The sequence below is a fragment of the Drosophila biarmipes genome, unplaced genomic scaffold, assembly GCF_025231255.1.
Source record: "Drosophila biarmipes strain raj3 unplaced genomic scaffold, RU_DBia_V1.1 ptg000019l, whole genome shotgun sequence".
Classification (NCBI taxonomy): Eukaryota; Metazoa; Arthropoda; class Insecta; order Diptera; family Drosophilidae; genus Drosophila; species Drosophila biarmipes.
Window position 1 is genome coordinate 815,511 of NW_026114537.1, and position 17,557 is coordinate 833,067.

Consider the following 17,557-nt stretch of genomic DNA (forward strand, 5'->3'; position numbering starts at 1 on the left):
AGGGCTATTGTCGACATTAAGGCCCCTATATTACACATAGTAAATTTTGTTTCCAAATATAACAACAATTTATTGCGACAACAAAAGGTCATTAAATTCCGAAACAATAAAATCAATGTTATTAAACAACTTTAATATTACTATTTCGAACGCACCACCTCTCCACAGTACCTCAAACGGCCAAGTGGAGAGATTTCATAGCACTTTAGCAGAAATAGCCCGATGCCTAATAATAGAACATAATCTGAACGACACCACTGATATAATCCTTTTGGCTACCAACAAATATAATTAATCAATTCATTCAGTAACCAACGAAAAACCCATTTAAATTGTCCATTCCAAGCCCGCAGAATTTGAATGGGAAATTAGCAAGAAAATCCAACAGGCACAAGAAAAAACCCTCGACCAAATGAACAAAGATAGGACCCATAGGAACTATCAAGTCGGCGAAAACGTTTTTCTGAAAGCAAATAAACGATTAGGAAACAAGCTTTCGCCGCTATGCTCAGAGGGAATCATTGAGGGGACCACGGCTCTCATTAAGGGGAGGGTGGTCCACAAGGACAATCTTCGATAACGGTCCTTACTATGCTTTTAGTTATTCTATTCTTTTCATATTATTTCTAGGTTAAGACAATATCTTTTTATCTTGGCACTAGTGGCTGTTAGGACAGACGCGACGGTGAAACTCAACGACTACACGAACGCAGACTATATCCCGATAGAAGACAACGACATCGCAATCTGGGAGACTTACGGATACTTACATCACGCAACGAACCTGACAACTATCGATGACTACGTGGACCAGACAGAAGCAATGTCGAAAACTTTCACTGACGATCATAGGACACCAGTAACATTAACGGACCTCCGACACATTTGCAAGTTGTTAGCTACCTTAAAAATCCACAATAGAGCAGCTAGAAGTATTAACGTAATTGGATGCCCTCAATGTTATTCCAGGTACGCCTGACTTTAGCGACTGGGAGCAGATAAAAATCAATCAAGAGATTTTAATGAGAACAAACGAGGGACAAACAGATTTAAATATCAAATTTCAAGAACGCTTAAATGAACTCGCGAACGCGATGAATAAAATTTAAAAATTCGATACAGAAAAAGAAACACACCTTTTGAAAATTATTTTGGCGAAAAATAGAATCGTTATCACAGATTTAGAAAACATGGGCTTAACCCTGGCAAAAATAAACATTGTTAGTCCGGATATCCTGGATAGCACAGACATTGGCGAATTTAAGGACAAACAGCCTATTAATATTAGACTTGTAGAAATATTAAAAGTATCTAGCATAAGTGTCTTCCAAAATTCAGAAATTCTTCACTTCCTAATTAAATTTCCAACTCCTAAGTTCGTATGTAAGAAGGTAACGGTCTACCCGGTCCAGCACAACAACAAGATCCTAGACTTTGAGAACGGGAACTTAGTCGCCGAATGCCCAACGCAGAACCTTAACATCGGCTACTGTAAAGCGACTGTAGGCGCCACCTTCTGCAGGGAACTGCAAAACAACACTTGCGCACAGCAAATCGTTTCCGGAACCACTGCGCACTGTCTCACGCTCCCGGGTCACCCAACCATTACCGATGATCAGGGCCGAGACCAGGGAATATCGGGAACTTACCTGGTGACGTACTCCAACAAGGTAGCCGTCAATGGAACCTGGTTCATAAACCAACTAGGAAGCTCGAAGAAGAAACCTGCAGTATCAGCTATGACCGTAGTAAACATCACTGGTCACCATAACCGGCTAAGTCTTCCATTTCTTCATGAGCTTAGCCTGAGGAACCTCCACCACATTGAAACCCTTTATGAGCGGTACTCGATGAGATCCTTCCTCAACAATTCTCTCATCATACTAGTCGCAATCCTGTTATGCTGCATTATCTGGCTCGGCAAACATTATCTGAAGAACAAACGTCTTGCCAGATCAAGGGCTGCCGATGACATAGAACAGACGAGTCACCGGGACGGCGACCATTTAAAGGAAGGAGAAGTTAACACGCGCAAAAAGAATTTGGAAAAATTGCCAAATTGCAGACCGGATCCGACGGCCAGCACGCGCAAGGGCGAAACTGCTGATCGCGCATTCCCGGAGCAGTTGCCCGAGGCTCGGTCCCAACACGCCTGCAGCGAGTGATCGTCGCTAGCTGGATACGGAATGCTGACATCGCACTTAGGCGGTTGCGCGGCAGCGCAAATAAGGGCTTCATGGTGCGACTGGGACAGACCTTCAGTTTAGTTTAAAACTGAACTCCGCAGCTTTAGCTGGCGATCAATATTATAATTAACAATCCATTGTATGAACTAAAATATCTTTGGCTTGAACAAGCTTAAGTAAAATAAAGAAATACCTTGGTATCTAAATAAAGAAACCCAATTAAATAACTTATATATATATTATGTTTAATTTGAAAGTTTATGAAATTGAAGTTTTTGTTCACGATTGTGTATTACCATCTCTGTTTTATAATACAATAGACAATAAGATAAAAATTGACATAAAAGGAGGTCAATTAACTGCCAAAAACACCCAAATTGAGCAGTGGTTGAATGGCATGGATTGTTTGTGTGCAGGTGTTACAACAGAGTTAATTAAAAATCTAGATATCGGTAGCGAATTCTAGTTTGGGAATATAGAAAAATGTTGTAAGTTGATCTTTGAAAGTTATTTAAATGTTTTAAGTATTTAAATTTTAAGTATAATGAGTATAAAACTAATAAGTGATATTCCTTTTTATATTAATAAAAAGGTTAATAAGTGCACAGTTCGTTATAATTTCCTTTTGCCTTTAATGAAATATTGCCTTGAGTTTTCGGTTATTGACTTAACAAGTGGGTACCATCAATTCGGTGTTGTAGAAAATTCTATAAAGTGTTTTTAACGCCACGAGGACACTTTGAGAATAAACGAATGCCATTTGGATTGCGAAATGGGCCGTCAGTGTTTCAGCGATTTATTTTTAACAGTCTGATGGACTTGATTAGAAATCGCAAAATTAGTATCTACAAGAACAGTAGAGGAACACTTTAAAATCTTGGTACAATTGCTGAAACGATTAGAAAAATTGCATTTAGAAATCAACTTTAAGAAAATCTTATTTTTAAGAAAGGGTATTATTTAGGGCACAGTGTTAGCAGTAAAGGAATTTCGCGTAATGATTCGCATATAAAAAAATTATCCTGTTCCGAATAAAACAAAAACTTTACTCTTGTCTAGGTATGTTCTCATATTTTCGTAGATTTGTTCCGTCTTGTTCCGACCATTAGTTAAACTATTAAAGAAAGAAATTAAAGTTTTTAATAACTTAAGAAATCGTTTATCAATTCCGACAATACTTTCAATTGTGAAACGGAATTACATACTGATGCCAGTTCTCGTGGTGTTGGTGCAGTTTTACTGCAGAAACAAAACGATGGGAAGTTTTTTATTATTCATTCGGCAGCCAAATCAAGGTACCGCAGTTTCAAGCTCGAGACACTTGCGATTATTTATGCCCTTCGTCGTTTTAGAGTATATTTAGAACATATGCTCTTTAAAATTGTGACCGATTCTTATTCTTTAGTACAAACATTAAGCAAAAAGTCTATCAATCCCCGTAATAAGTAGAATCGTCAGAGTCATCAGCATTAGCAGAATAAAAGACTTTAGAAAAAGAAAGTGGAATAGGTTGATTTAGTTGACACGGTGAGAGTTATGCCAAATGATATGGACGGAGCAAATGTGGGATGAAGTTATAAGTAAAATACGTGATGTGTTAGCAGAAAGACCAGTAAAAAGTTTTGTTTTGTTAGAAGGTATCACCAAGATTCGAACCAGAATAGGACTTTGTATGTTCCATCAAGTATTCGAGATGATTTAATTAAGTTGGCCCATAAAAAACTAGGTCATTTAGTCTAAGTCTAAGAATTCATATATATCATCAAAGACCCATGCCGTGTATAAATTCAAAAGGAAACATTTAATAGTAGTAATTGAATCGTTTACAAAGTTTGTGAAGGGAATACCCTGTAAATTCTATAAGTACACGTGAAGTAATTGCGAGTTTAAGTAAATAATTCGAATTTTATAGTAGGCCACGCAGAATTATTTCTTATAGAGGAAGGTCGCCGTGCGTCCCCAGCAAACGGACAGGTTGAAGGATTAAATCGAGTGCTGATGTTAGGAAAATTGTCTAATCCAATTAATCAAGCTGAGTGGTATAAACTTATAAATTACATAAAGACAAAAAGATAGATCTAAAGGAAATAAAAGATAAAGCAATTTTAAAGATTGTAGAGTCTTAGAAAAGAAATTAAATTATGAAAGCAGCTAAACAGAAATAGGAATATAGCGTGTGAGGTGTTCTGGCAAATAGAAATTCAGACGTAATTTGCGCCTAAATATAGAGGTCCATATAAATTAAAGTTTTCCACAAAGACAGATATGCATAAGTGTCAATTAACTCAGTTACCTTATAAAGAGATTTAAGAAGCTGCGAGGTTAAAAACATGGCTACAAATATTGAAGAAGACTTTAGCATTAGGTACATAATCTTGATCGAATTGAATGGAATTAAAATCATCTTAAAAGGCATCATTTACAATATATAAATATTAATATGTCATAGACTTCAAGTTTTTTTTTTTTTTTATGTGGAACTGTTAATGTAATAATTTATACAACAATGTGTTGCACGGGTAACGTTCAGGAATGTCAATGGGTATACACTTATGGCCTGGCCCGAAATCTTTAATGCCGTTTTGAGATATAGAAAAACAGTTAAAAAATACCGGCCATATCCTTAAAACAATAGTGTTTAGACAAATCATGTTAGGAAGGCGTACAAAGTATTTCGAAATACCTTCTAACGATTTGAACTAATGTTTCTCATATCAAGCCTTTTAACATTATCTAAAGATTCTAGGTCAAACAATGTTTTGGATACGCACAAAAAAAGTTCAGGCAGTGTTCTAAAGTATTAAATTTGGCCACATTTTTTATTATTAACTTTAAAACGGGACTTTTTATAACAATATTATGTCAAAAGTTAAGGAATCTTAAGCAATCAGAAACAAAGATAAAAAAGATCGAAATGAAAAAAATAGTTTACTATAATTTTAAATTATTTAAAAAAAAAAAACGTTAATAGTATTTCGAAATACCTTTCAAACGACATATAGCACTGGCTTTAGTAGTTTACAAGTTACGGGAACGCAAAATGTAGCTATTTATAGCTGTTTTCTCGCTAAAATAACTAGTTTTTTAAAAAATGGTATAACTTATGTTTCTTATATTGAGCTGTTTAACATCGTCTAACATTTCTAGGATCCTTAAACATAATGTTGGATCAAACGGAAAAACTGACAAACAGAATAAATTTTTCATTTTGAGAAATCCCCTATAATCTAGTTTTATGTACTTCTTTTAAACAGAGCATCCGATTCTGACAATTGAGGTGTCATTCGACGCGTATTTTAAGTGCGATCATCCCCACGGCGCCAAAAGGTCAAATTTTCCCAAACCAATTGACTTTCTTTTTAATTTTTTTTTGATAGTTTTATTAAATGTTATTTTAATAGTGTTATTTTTGTTGTCACATAGTTTAGCTATATGTTGATAAATGTTTCGATATTTCAAAAACCTGTAGCATTGTAGTCGTAATCACTCAATCAATTGGTTTGGAAAAAAGAGCGATAAAAGTGTAACAAAAAAAATATAAAAAATTGAATCTGTTAGCGCTGGTAGGGAAAAAGTAAATTTTAGAGAATGTTTTTATTTTTGCGAATGTACAATTATTTTTTGTCACAAATTAGAACTTTTGTATGTTATTTATGTTATGTCGTCATTTTTTTTGTTACCTTACTAAGAGGTTTTTTGTTAGAGATCAGCTTTTAAAGGGAAAATTTATTTCCTTTGCTTAATTAACATATATCTCAGTACCATGGCCAAAAGTTATCCCCATATAACTTAAATATTAAAAAACTAGAGCACATAGGGATGATCCCTGATCTTAGCTGAACGCTGCTTGATATATTGCAAGCACTATAGCGTCATTTCCAGTCGGTACCCTCGATGAGAGTTCTGTATGAGGATTTTCGCCAACCAAAAATAAATGTTTTCACTTTTACTTTAAAGATACCGATCATTTTTCTAAAATTTTCAATTTTACGTGGTCAAGAATGTTTAGAGATTGTTGTATCATTAGCTTTGTAAAATGTTCCATCTTTTCTTAATACTGATGTATAATGTCATGTTTATTTAATCCATATTCTTAGTGAAATATGGCACTCATCTATCTATATCTTTAATTTAAGCGTTTGTTAAATTAAAATTGGTTATTTTTCTATTCGCTGCGTAGACTAAACTAAGTGAGAACAAAAGTACGCGCGCTAAATTTTCAATTAAGGACAGACATTGTAAATAGTTTCCGCAGTGTGCACACTCGCTGTCTTTAATAATTTTTCAGTTTCCATAATTAAATGATATTAATTCATTTATGCCTTTTCTATTTAAAGGAACAAAAAATTGAGCAATTCCGTGTTTGTGATATTTGCATATTTGGCCTATAAACGCAGTTAGAGCATTTTAAAGATTCCACAAGCTTATGTGCAAACAATTGTTTTATTCCTGCTAGGGAACGCACTCCAATCGAAAAAATCGCAAAAAAATCTTTGCTGTTCTATGTTGTCAAAAATTCTTGATCGTAAATCTAAAATATTAATGTTTGTCTCCACGTTAAAGGTTTTGTTTCATTCAAGAATGATGCCTTTAAAATGTTACTATTTTGATCATTTTATATAGATTCCTTTATTAATCTTATATTTATAAGGCTATGAAAAGCAGACTTAGCATAACAAGCATTATTTGGTTTTTTCATACCACGTATATTATGTAAAATGGATTTGTACGTTTGATTTCAGTCAGAAGTTTGCAACGCAGTGAAGGAGACGTTTCCGACCACAATTACAATTTCAGAAAATTTTTTTTCATCTATCCAGAGGAATGAGTTTCATCAAATCCAAGCCATTTCATGTTTTGCAAATACCTTTATGTTTTGGAAATACCTTTGGATTATTATATAATGATTTTAAAATAAATTCATTATTTTGAATGCATACATCAACCGGTTTCATTTTAATGGTTCGGTGATATGAATTATTGTATTCGTATAGAAGGTCTTTAATTTTATGAATCCATCTATATTTACCTATCAGACTAAAAATTTTCCACAAACGATTTATTAATGTTCGATTAATTTAAGAATATGTCAATTACAGTAAGTATGTATTTATTTCCACTATTTTCTTACTAAAAGGAATCATTTCAACTAAATTAATTTGTCATGTATCGTTAATCCCTTTTGAACAAGATTACGGCGAACAAAATTTTTTCGAACCTGCTTATGAATTTCATTAACAACTTCCTGTTTGTTTTTATTAGATGATGATGAATGCTTATACATAAGTGATCACTTATATCCAAGTTTATCGCAATTTTTTTCTTTACGCATCTTTTTAGAGATTTCAAAACACAATCGCGTTAAATCTATTCCTACACCTAAATCAGATAGTTAAATATCATATTTTTGTAAATCTTTGTTTCCGTACTGGTTTATTACAATCACGTACTGTTTATGTGATTTTCGAAATCATGATCATGAATTATGATCAATAATTTTATCCGGCATCAAAAAGTCATATTGATCCAGTTTCAATTGAATATACTTCTTGTATGTTAGGAGCATCCATTGATCATTATTAAATCCCACGAAGTTTGTTTTGTTTTGCTGCATCTGGTTAGAATTTCCTGGACGTTGACAGACCACATATCAATTTTAAATTTACTACATAATAATCGAACCCAAAAATAACATCATATTGGTTCTTTTGGGATATTGAACTCCATTGTGTTGACGCGTGTCCATTATTATGGATTGGTCAACGGGACATATATCATATACAGCACTAGAAGAAATACTAACACCCCCAAATAAATACAGTACAATTATTGTACGCGGAGATATAAAAAAAAAAACATTTTGGAAAAATATTCATCGACAGCCATTGTTGATGTAGATATTGGAAAAAGTTTAACCCAAGTCCCAAAAACGTTCACGAATTGTAGAATACATAGAAAAAAGCTCCCCCTTAGATGTGCATTAAAAATTTGTTTAAACTATTTGTATTCTTGGAAAACTGAAATTATGCGGTATATTGTAGCGTTCACACATATGATTAAAGTTTAATCGATGAAAAATAGTTGAACTAAGAGGTTGCATTACTCAATGGATTCCATAAAGGGTTTGTATGGGAATTACCACAGAAAAAAGGCTGACAATAAACTATTCAAAACAATATTAAAGAACTGAATTCATTAAAAAAGTATCCGAATGCATTGCGATATCTTCGAATCCAAAGCGTACATTCAACTCTGAGACAAAAAGCCTTATTCAAAAAGGAGGGTTTTTACCTATTCTGATAAGTTCGTAGCTTTCTGAATTTTTTGAAAAACGATTAAGACTGAACACAATTTAACCAAAGTTACTTTAATGAATCCTACCGCCTTTAAAAAATTAAAAAACAATGATAACGGAAATGAATTAATAAATATAAAGTTTTTACCTATTTTAAGTAATACGGAATAAGTGATTTTGATAAATGGATTAAAATTGGTCAAGAATTGAGTTATTATCAACAAAAAAAACGTAATAAATTATGGAATGTTCCAAATGTACAAAGAGCTCCTCTTATTTTAAACTACATATTAGATTTATATAAAATCCAACACATCAAAAGCAGAACCACTTTTAAGTACAACAAATGAATCTCAAATAACAGATTCGAATGATATAAAAATTAATTAAAGTATGATCATTCACATTCAGAAAAATTATAGTTCCCCGATTTACCCCCTGAAAGTGATGACGAAAAATTTAATTCTAAATTAAAAAAAACATCTAGTAAAACCGACGTAAAAAAATAAATGGAAAAACGATCTTAAAAGTGAAGCCTAATGAACGACATCGTAAATTGAAGTCAAAACTAGAAAAAGTAAAAACGGAAACATTACCATATAAAGATTTTAACTATGCATCAGGACATAAAAAATTAATAATAATTGGTAAAAATAAAATAAATTGGATTTCATATCAGTAACTATTTTACTTTGCTTAGTAATGATTCTATGAATGTTTTTCCTGATAACGTAAAATGTGCATTTACAAACATTGTTAATACTTATGAAGACATGACTGCTGAATTACAGATTTATACTTGTATAATTACATTAAATTAACGCCCAACCAAGAAAACAATATCAATGAAGAAACCGAATTTGTTAGTCTTGTAAAAGTTGAAACTTTAAGGTATAAGTGCTTAAGTTCTGTACGTCAACCATTTGTAAACCGATTCTTATACTTTTTAATTTGTCTATTTCATCATCAGTTTTTCTTTCTATCTGGAAGGACTCTTTTATTATTCCACTCCATAAAAAAGGTGCGAAGGCAGATGCCCAAAATTATAGAGGTATTTCTAAATTGTCGGCAATTCCTAAAGCATTTGAACGTATTATCACTTCTCATTTGCAACATTTATGTTCCTCTCTTATATCACCGTGTCAGCATGGTTTTCTTAAGAGAAGATCGACCACTACCAACCTTCTTGAATTGTCATCTATTGTAATAAATGGGTTTAAGAAAAAAATGCAGACTGACATTGTATATACAGATTTTAGTAAGGCCTTTGACTCCGTTAACCACTCACTTCTTTTATTTAAATTAGATCAGCTTGGGTTTCTTGGTAATCTATTATCTTGGATTTCATGTTACTTGAATGGTAGGACTCAGAGGGTTATGTTCAAAAATGCTGTTTCAAAATTGATCTACGTGAAAACTGGAGTGCCTCAGGGTAGTCATTTGGTTATTAACGATCTTCCCTCAATCATAACACATTCTCGTGTACTAATGTATGCTGATGATGTTAAGCATTGTTTGTCATATAATGATATAGCGTCGGGATTTAACTTACGTTTATCAGTTACTTTCTTAAAAATACGCCACTTGACCGTATATATTCAGTTAACGATTTAGGTGTTCTTCTTGATCCTAAATTTAAATTTGACTGCCACATTATGTCCACTGTTAAGAAAGCCATGAGTGTTCTTGGGTTTATAAAGCGTTTGTTAAAAGAATTTGATGACCCTTATACGACCAAATTATTATTTACCTCCCTTGTCCGTCCTATTTTGGAATATTGTTCGTCGGTTCCGAACCACAATATCAAGTGCACATCGACCGTATTGAGTCGGTACACAAAAAGTTGTCTTATTTTCCCTGCGTAGTTTGAACTGGGATCAAAACGTAAGGCGTCCTTCCTACGAGAGTAGATTACAATTGCTTAATTTACCTGCACTTGTAAATCGTAGAACAATGCTTGGTACTATTTTTATACAAAATCTTATAAGAGGTGACATTGATTCTGCAGATCTTTTAAACCGCCTAACATTCAATGTTCCTGTTAGACTAACACGAAATTATTATCCTCTAAATTTGCCGCGATGTACATCAACTTTTTGTCTGCATGAGCCCTTTCGCGTTCTATGTAATAACTATAATAAACTTTATCATTTGATTTGCATTTCAACATCTATCCCGGTATTAAAAACTAATATTTTGACTAATTTGCTAAATTCTTAGCTGTGCCTTTTATTTTCATTTGTGTCCCGTCTTTATTTGTTTTATGTATGTATCTTCCTCGCGAACTCGCATTTTTGAGCAAATTGATAAAAGGGCCACGCGCGTAACAAGCACGTGCTTGGTGTCGTTGGGCCACTTGTTTGTACTGTTCGAAGTGCGTGGATGCATGCGTCCATATATATAAAAATGTATCCGTTGAATCGAAAATACCTGAAAATGAATAATTATTTAGTTACACGGAAAGTATAAAACCAAGGTCAGTAGGTTGTAATCGACCTCAAAGTCTTCGTGTCCTGCATTATAACAGAAAGGAAAGAAATATTCAATTTAAAAATATTGAATTATATCTTTTGGATATATGGTCACCAAATTAAATCTCAATTCTAATTATAGATTCAAATGCTCGCAAGATCACATTTGAAACTTCATCTGATACGATTTTTGTCACTCTTCAATTTAGAAGAGGACCAAATCTATAAATAAAACATACCCAAGCAATTATTATTTTGATCACAAATAACCATCATGAGGAAATCTTATCAGGAATATTATGTTAATCAATGTGACGGTGAATGAGGCAAGAAGGGCGAGGTATCGGAAATGACACGCTTTCAAAATGGAAGTGGACAAAGAAATAAAAAGCGGAGTACTAGAAAAAAAAAGAACTCATTTATCATCTAAACGACAACGTAAACAAACCCAGACTTATTATAAAAAGTCATAAAGTAAATTAAATATTAAAAATATTTTTTTAAAACAAAATGAGCCATAGCCATAGATTTGTTTGCGCAGCACCCAACGCAAAGTTCCATATTAAGAACTGAAGAAGTCTAATATAATACAATTGCTTCCCTGGACAGCCCCTCTTCTATCGAATTTTTTGCCTGGGAAATGGTGAAACCTATCGGGACTTATAAAGCGTTTATTTACTACTAATTGTGGCACCCGAACATTTGGGCTTACAAAAGGTGTGTGCAAGGTTTGTTCCGCACAAATTGACTGATGTCAAAAAATTGCACATAATTTAACATTCGAAGGACATTATTAAAGAGGCAAAAAAAGACTCGAACTTCCTTTACAAGATTGTGACTGGTAACGAAACGTGGTGTTTCCCGAAACGAAACGCCAGAGTGCTGAATGGAATGCGCAGGACAAACCGAAACCCAAAAAATCGCGCCTGGGGAAGTCAAAAGTGAAGACAATGCTGATTTGTTTTTATGATTCCAAGGGTATTGTCCACAAAGAATTTGTTCCACCCGATAAAACGTTAATGCGGTATTCTACCTTGGAGTTTTGTTCGGCCCGAATATCGCGAAGATGGAAGTGGCGTTTGTGGCGCGATAATGCGCCCTCTCATCGATCGACTCTTGTGTCCGAATATTTGACCAAAAATCACATTTTAACCATCAACAACTCCCCGTATTCACCTGATATGGCACCGTGCGACTTCTACCTTTTTGGAAAAATGCATTCGCCGATAAAAGGAAAGCGTTATGCAGACGTAGGGGCCATTCAAAAGGCTTGCACCGGCATACTGGAGGACATTTAAGATCTTTAGAGACTTTCCCTGATAATGTAAAATAAAGAATTCGGGTTTCTTCTCTTTGATTTTTTGTTTGCAACATTTTTATGAAGAGCAAGACAAATCCCTTTAGTCAACGGCTATGCTAAATCATAAAAAAAATATAGTTCCAAGAGTGTAATAACTTTAGTTATAACTTTTTAACATTTTTGTAAAAATTGAGCAACAAATTGTTCAATTTTGATCAAGAATATATATTCCTTATGGGATCAAAAAGGTATCCGTCACGGCGTATAAAAAATAGCAAAAAACAAAAATGGGACGACTGTATCATATACCTAGGATAGAAACGACCGGGAATTAATTAAATAATACTACTGTGGGCAAAAAGTAAGGTGAACTTCCAATTTGATGACATCTGGCGGTAATTTCATATCAATGTCAGTATCAGTACTACATTTACGCTTGTGTTTACCAAACGATCAAGAGTGCAATTGTAGATTTTTACAATGCCTGATTTAAATGAGTAGAGAAGTGACATCAAATTTTTTTTGCGAAATGAAATTTCGGTTGCTGAAACGTTGGTGATTTTATAATGTCCCGAAAAATGTTTATAAGTGCTGCAAAGACTTCAAAGAGGGTCGGGAACGTGTTGATGACTTGGAGCGCTCCGGACGACAATGGAAGTCAACAGATGACCAACGTCAATGAAGTCGTTATGATTTCAGTTTTTTCTATTTTCGTGGTGTGGTGCACTATGAATTCCTTTCACCTGACCAAACTGTTAATAAGGAATATTATTTGAGAGTTATGCGTCGTTTGCGTGAAGCAATACGTCAAACAAGACCAGTAATAAGGTAGAATTATTGGGAAAAGTACATGGAGGTATATTTAATCAACCAAAATTTCTTGTAAATAACGTTAAAATTAATTTCAATATTCAAACAACAGCATTTTATTTAATTGAAACTGGCACTGATTCAAATTTAAAGATACTGAATCAAGCATTTTACTGGCTCATCATCATGTTTTACAAAAAAATAAAGCTTTTTATGTGTTTAACAATGTAGAAGTGAAATCTTTTAGCATTTATCCTGATAATAATACATTATCGACAGATAACGCAGTTATTGGACAGATATTTTCAAGCATTCTGCATGTTACAAAAATCGATCCTCTTCTGGAAACCGTGGATAGATCCTTTTAATTTCGAATATTTTTAAATTCAACGCTTTAACGTTTTAGCTAACATAATTCAGATGCCTTCTCAAGCTCTTGAGTTTGATTACACAAACGTCGAAAATGTTAAAAGCTCCAAAGGATATAATATGTCAATACAAATGCAAAGGAATTGTTTGATACAAATAATTTTACATTAGCGTTCGATCTAACTGCAGATCATTCAAACACAACGGTTTGCTCAAATTTAATTACAAGGATCCATATGAATTTAATGAAGATTTTTAGAACCACTTAGTAAAGCATTATCGTGTTTGTTTCATTGTGAATACGAATCTATGTTTGATATCGACAAAAATATAAATATTTGAGTACTTCTTTAAAATGATTACATTACAAATAGATAATTTACTTCAAAGAACGTATATGCACTATTTATCGCCAACACTGATTCTTTAACCTAAAGGGGTACTCATTGGATTCCATTCCATTTCGAAAGTAATAAATCATCGAAATATTTTGATTTTTATGGACAATATCCTCAACAAAATTTGTACCATTTTTAAAGAAGAACACAAGCAAATATTTTTTTAACAAACAGCAACTACAAGGTTATTTTTCAAACACTTTTGGGCATTATTGAATTCTCTATGGACTTTTTAAAAGTAAAAAGAAATCTTTAAATTGCTTCTTAAAACATTTGAAAAATGTTGAAAAATATTTTGAAATAATCAAGAAAGGAAGTTAACTTCGGCTAGCCGAAGTATGTATATCAGTTATTGCAGTTATAAGTAATAATCAACATCTATATTTTGGAGTAGTCCGATTTTTATTGAATTGAATTCGTAATTCTTAAAAATTTTAAAAATGTTATTTCCAAGCTTAGAAGGTTATATGTGAAAAAACACGAAAGATATAATTTTTTTAAATTTTTTTCTGACTAATTTTTCGATTGTTTCTTTGGCAGCTGTATGATATAGTCGTCCGATTTTGATAAAACTTAATTCAAAATTCAGAACTAATTAAAATATGTTATTTCCAAGCTTAGAAGGTTATATGTTAAATAACAGCAAAGATATAATTTTTTCATATTTTTCGACTAATTTTCCGATAGTTTCTGTGGCAGCTTTATGATATAATCGTCCGATTTTAAGAAGATCTCAGCGTTTATACGGACAGACTCGACTCGCCTAGTGATGCTGATCAAGAATTTATATACCTTATGGTGTCAGAAATGTCTTCTTCACTGCGTGGCAAACTTCCGACGGAAAACAATATATCCTCTGCATGGGTATAAAAACGAATCGTTCGTCTCCTCACAGAATATTAAGTTTTTAGAACACATACTGTCGGATAAAGGCATCGAATATAATCCTAAAAAAGTAGGATCGATACCGTCATTCTGAAATCCCAAAAAGAAGGAGGAGTCCCGCAGTTTTTTTTGGCTTGTTACTTATGTATCATGGATGGCTTTTACGCCTGCATGCTTTTAAGTTCAAGGCTATTTACTAGGCTGGTAAGGAAGACATTTCCGGATCCCGAATATGCAATTACCATCAACAAATTCCAACTGGAGGGTTTCTGAAAATGATTTATTTCGAATAACTGAATATAATATCCCTACATCACCAAACGAGAGAGTATTGCTGATAAGGAAATCGTGGATGCAATGACCTATTTTGAATGTCAATTCCTGGGATAGTGGCACTTTTTAATAGAGGTGCCAGCCACCTAGAGAAAATTCCAGCTGCCAGTACCTGGAATTTAGATTGAAAACCACGGTTATAGATAAGACACGTCAAAACACGTTGACGGACCCGAGCAATGCAGAGCATTCCCGGACCTGGATTGAAACTCAAGCTGATAAACAAAGGAGGGATGTGGGAACCGGTGCGAGAGAGAGTTGGGAGTGACTCTCTATTGATGGGATAATTTGTCCAAAAATGTCGATCACGCGGACTTGCACTCTTAATTAAACATTATACAAGGGCAGATTGACATGTGTTTTCTTGTATGCCAATAAGGGCAGATTTACATGTGTTTTCTTGTATGCTAATAAGAATTAAATAAATAGAAACAAGAGTAAAACAAACGCGTTATTATATATGTATATATTATATATTATACGTCGTATTCGGGTCGTGGGATCTTAGTAAGCCTCTCTCCTCTCCAATATAACGAGAATAAATATTTAAAGTGCCTGGAAAAAAATATTAGAGCGTAAAGTTTGTCAGTCGTCAGTTCACACTGCCCCACAAGCTCAGCTTACGCTTGATCGGAATACGATCAGGCTGTGTTTCGGCCATATTCCCTCCCCTTCACACATTCGTGTGCCAATGGATCGTCGCGGGCCGCGCAATACGATCCCTTATTGTCAAGGTTGTCCGTCGAAAGTTATGTCATTGTTATTGACCTACTCCACTTCTTCAAAATATTATATTGGACATATATGTAAATATACGTGCACTAAGAATACCAATTCACTTAAACACAAAAAATATATATATGCCTGAGGCACGCGTCGGCCGTAACGCTGGTGGTGAGACTCGTCTTTGTTAATTGTTTATCAGGGTCAGCGCTACCGATTCAATTGATTTAAATGTATTTCAATGCATTTTTATATGCTTTCAATGTTTTTGATTTTCACTTGTGTTTTGGTTGAATTAAATGCGGCTATTTGCCTTTGGTTATGCATAAGTTCACTTTAGCTTAGATTGATTCGATGGACACATTTACATTGCACCACCACTTTTTCGAAGTATGCTGTGGGTCACTAAGCCTCTGATCGGGTGGCTCCTACAGCTGAACAACCTTTGGAAGTATAAGGATTTTGAGTACTGCGGCTACAAGCATGTCAGTATGTCGAGTGTCGTCCTTGTAGTTGATGTTCCCTCCTTCTTTGATTATAAAGGCGGTAATGTTCCGACACATGAAAATCTTTTCAGCTATTGGTGTCCTTCTTAAGGGCTGCTGGATCCTGGTGGCTGATCCTGGAGGAGAGGACTCCGTGGACGACTGCCCCTGGAAAGGTCGCCTTTCCTCGGAGGCTTCCGACAGCAAGAATGGATTCTTCCCCTTTTTTCTAATCGTCTAAAGTCTTTTATACCCTAGTAGAGCTTTTACTTAGTTGTAAGTTTGATGCGGATAAAATAAGTGTTCCCACCTAGGGTTACTATATCTCGGTATCCGATATCTTTGGAGTCACTTTGCCAGCTACCGGGGTATGGTTACCAGTAGGTCGATCGTGGCAATTGCAATTTCTCGCTCCGACTTAAGATTCATCGTTGAATCTTTATATACGGCGTACGTAACAATATTACACAAAGTTTCCGATATTTAGCGTTCTTATGAACAAAAAGAGAGAAGGACAGGCGCCGTGGCTAGATCGACATGCTACGCTCACCCTAACGCCCCAAACCGCCAAACTGTGGCGCCTACACTTTTTATGCTAGAACAGGCGTATTTCCTTGTTTTCTTAAATTAGCATATCAAGAGTGCTTTTGGCGACCAAGAGTGCTTTTTCGATATTTCGACCGATACCGCTTAATTTCTTGCAACAAATTAATCGCGTAGATGTGTGTGAAACACACGTGACTATTAGGACAAAGCCGATTGTATGACAGGAGATGAGACTTGGATTTATGCTTTTGACCGTAAAACAACAGACTGAAAATCGTGCCTAGGGCGAGGCCAGACCGAAAAAACATACCTTTTCGTCAAAAGTTTTTTATTTTTTTTTTACTTTAAAAAGGATAAAATTAATTTAGAAATAAAAAATATTTATTATTTTACAAACCTTAATTTTATTAACGAGCCTCTATGAATGTTTGAAGTCATCAATATAATATTAGGCCTTATTTAAGAAATATTAACAAGCTTTTGATTACTTAAAATGTCTTACTATTTATTAAATTTCAGTGTCAAATACTAGATGAAAAGCTAAGTGACTCACAGTTGTTCATGGAGTTTGAACGCATACCAAAACGACGGGAGCATGCTTTGTACGAATGCGCCCTACTAGAGGAGAACATGCAGAAGAATCACGAGCCAAATTGTTTACCCTATGATGACAATAGAGTGCGATTAACGCCATCAATGGACAATCGCCATGGTTATGTGAATGCCTCCTATATATCTGTTCGTTCAAACTAATGC

The 17,557-nt window shown here is 34.2% G+C and overlaps 1 protein-coding gene across 4 annotated transcripts in view; it reads left to right on the forward strand.

Moving 5' to 3' along the window:
• Nucleotides 1–17,557, forward strand: part of LOC108032944 (tyrosine-protein phosphatase non-receptor type 21) — a 152,037-nt gene that overhangs the window by 38,246 nt on the left and 96,234 nt on the right. For all 4 annotated transcript variants that reach the window (XM_044091587.2, XM_044091588.2, XM_050890297.1 and 1 more), the window contains exon 4: nt 17,321–17,539. In XM_044091587.2, the coding sequence (XP_043947522.1) occupies nt 17,321–17,539 (219 nt within the window). The remainder of the gene's footprint in view (nt 1–17,320; nt 17,540–17,557) is intronic.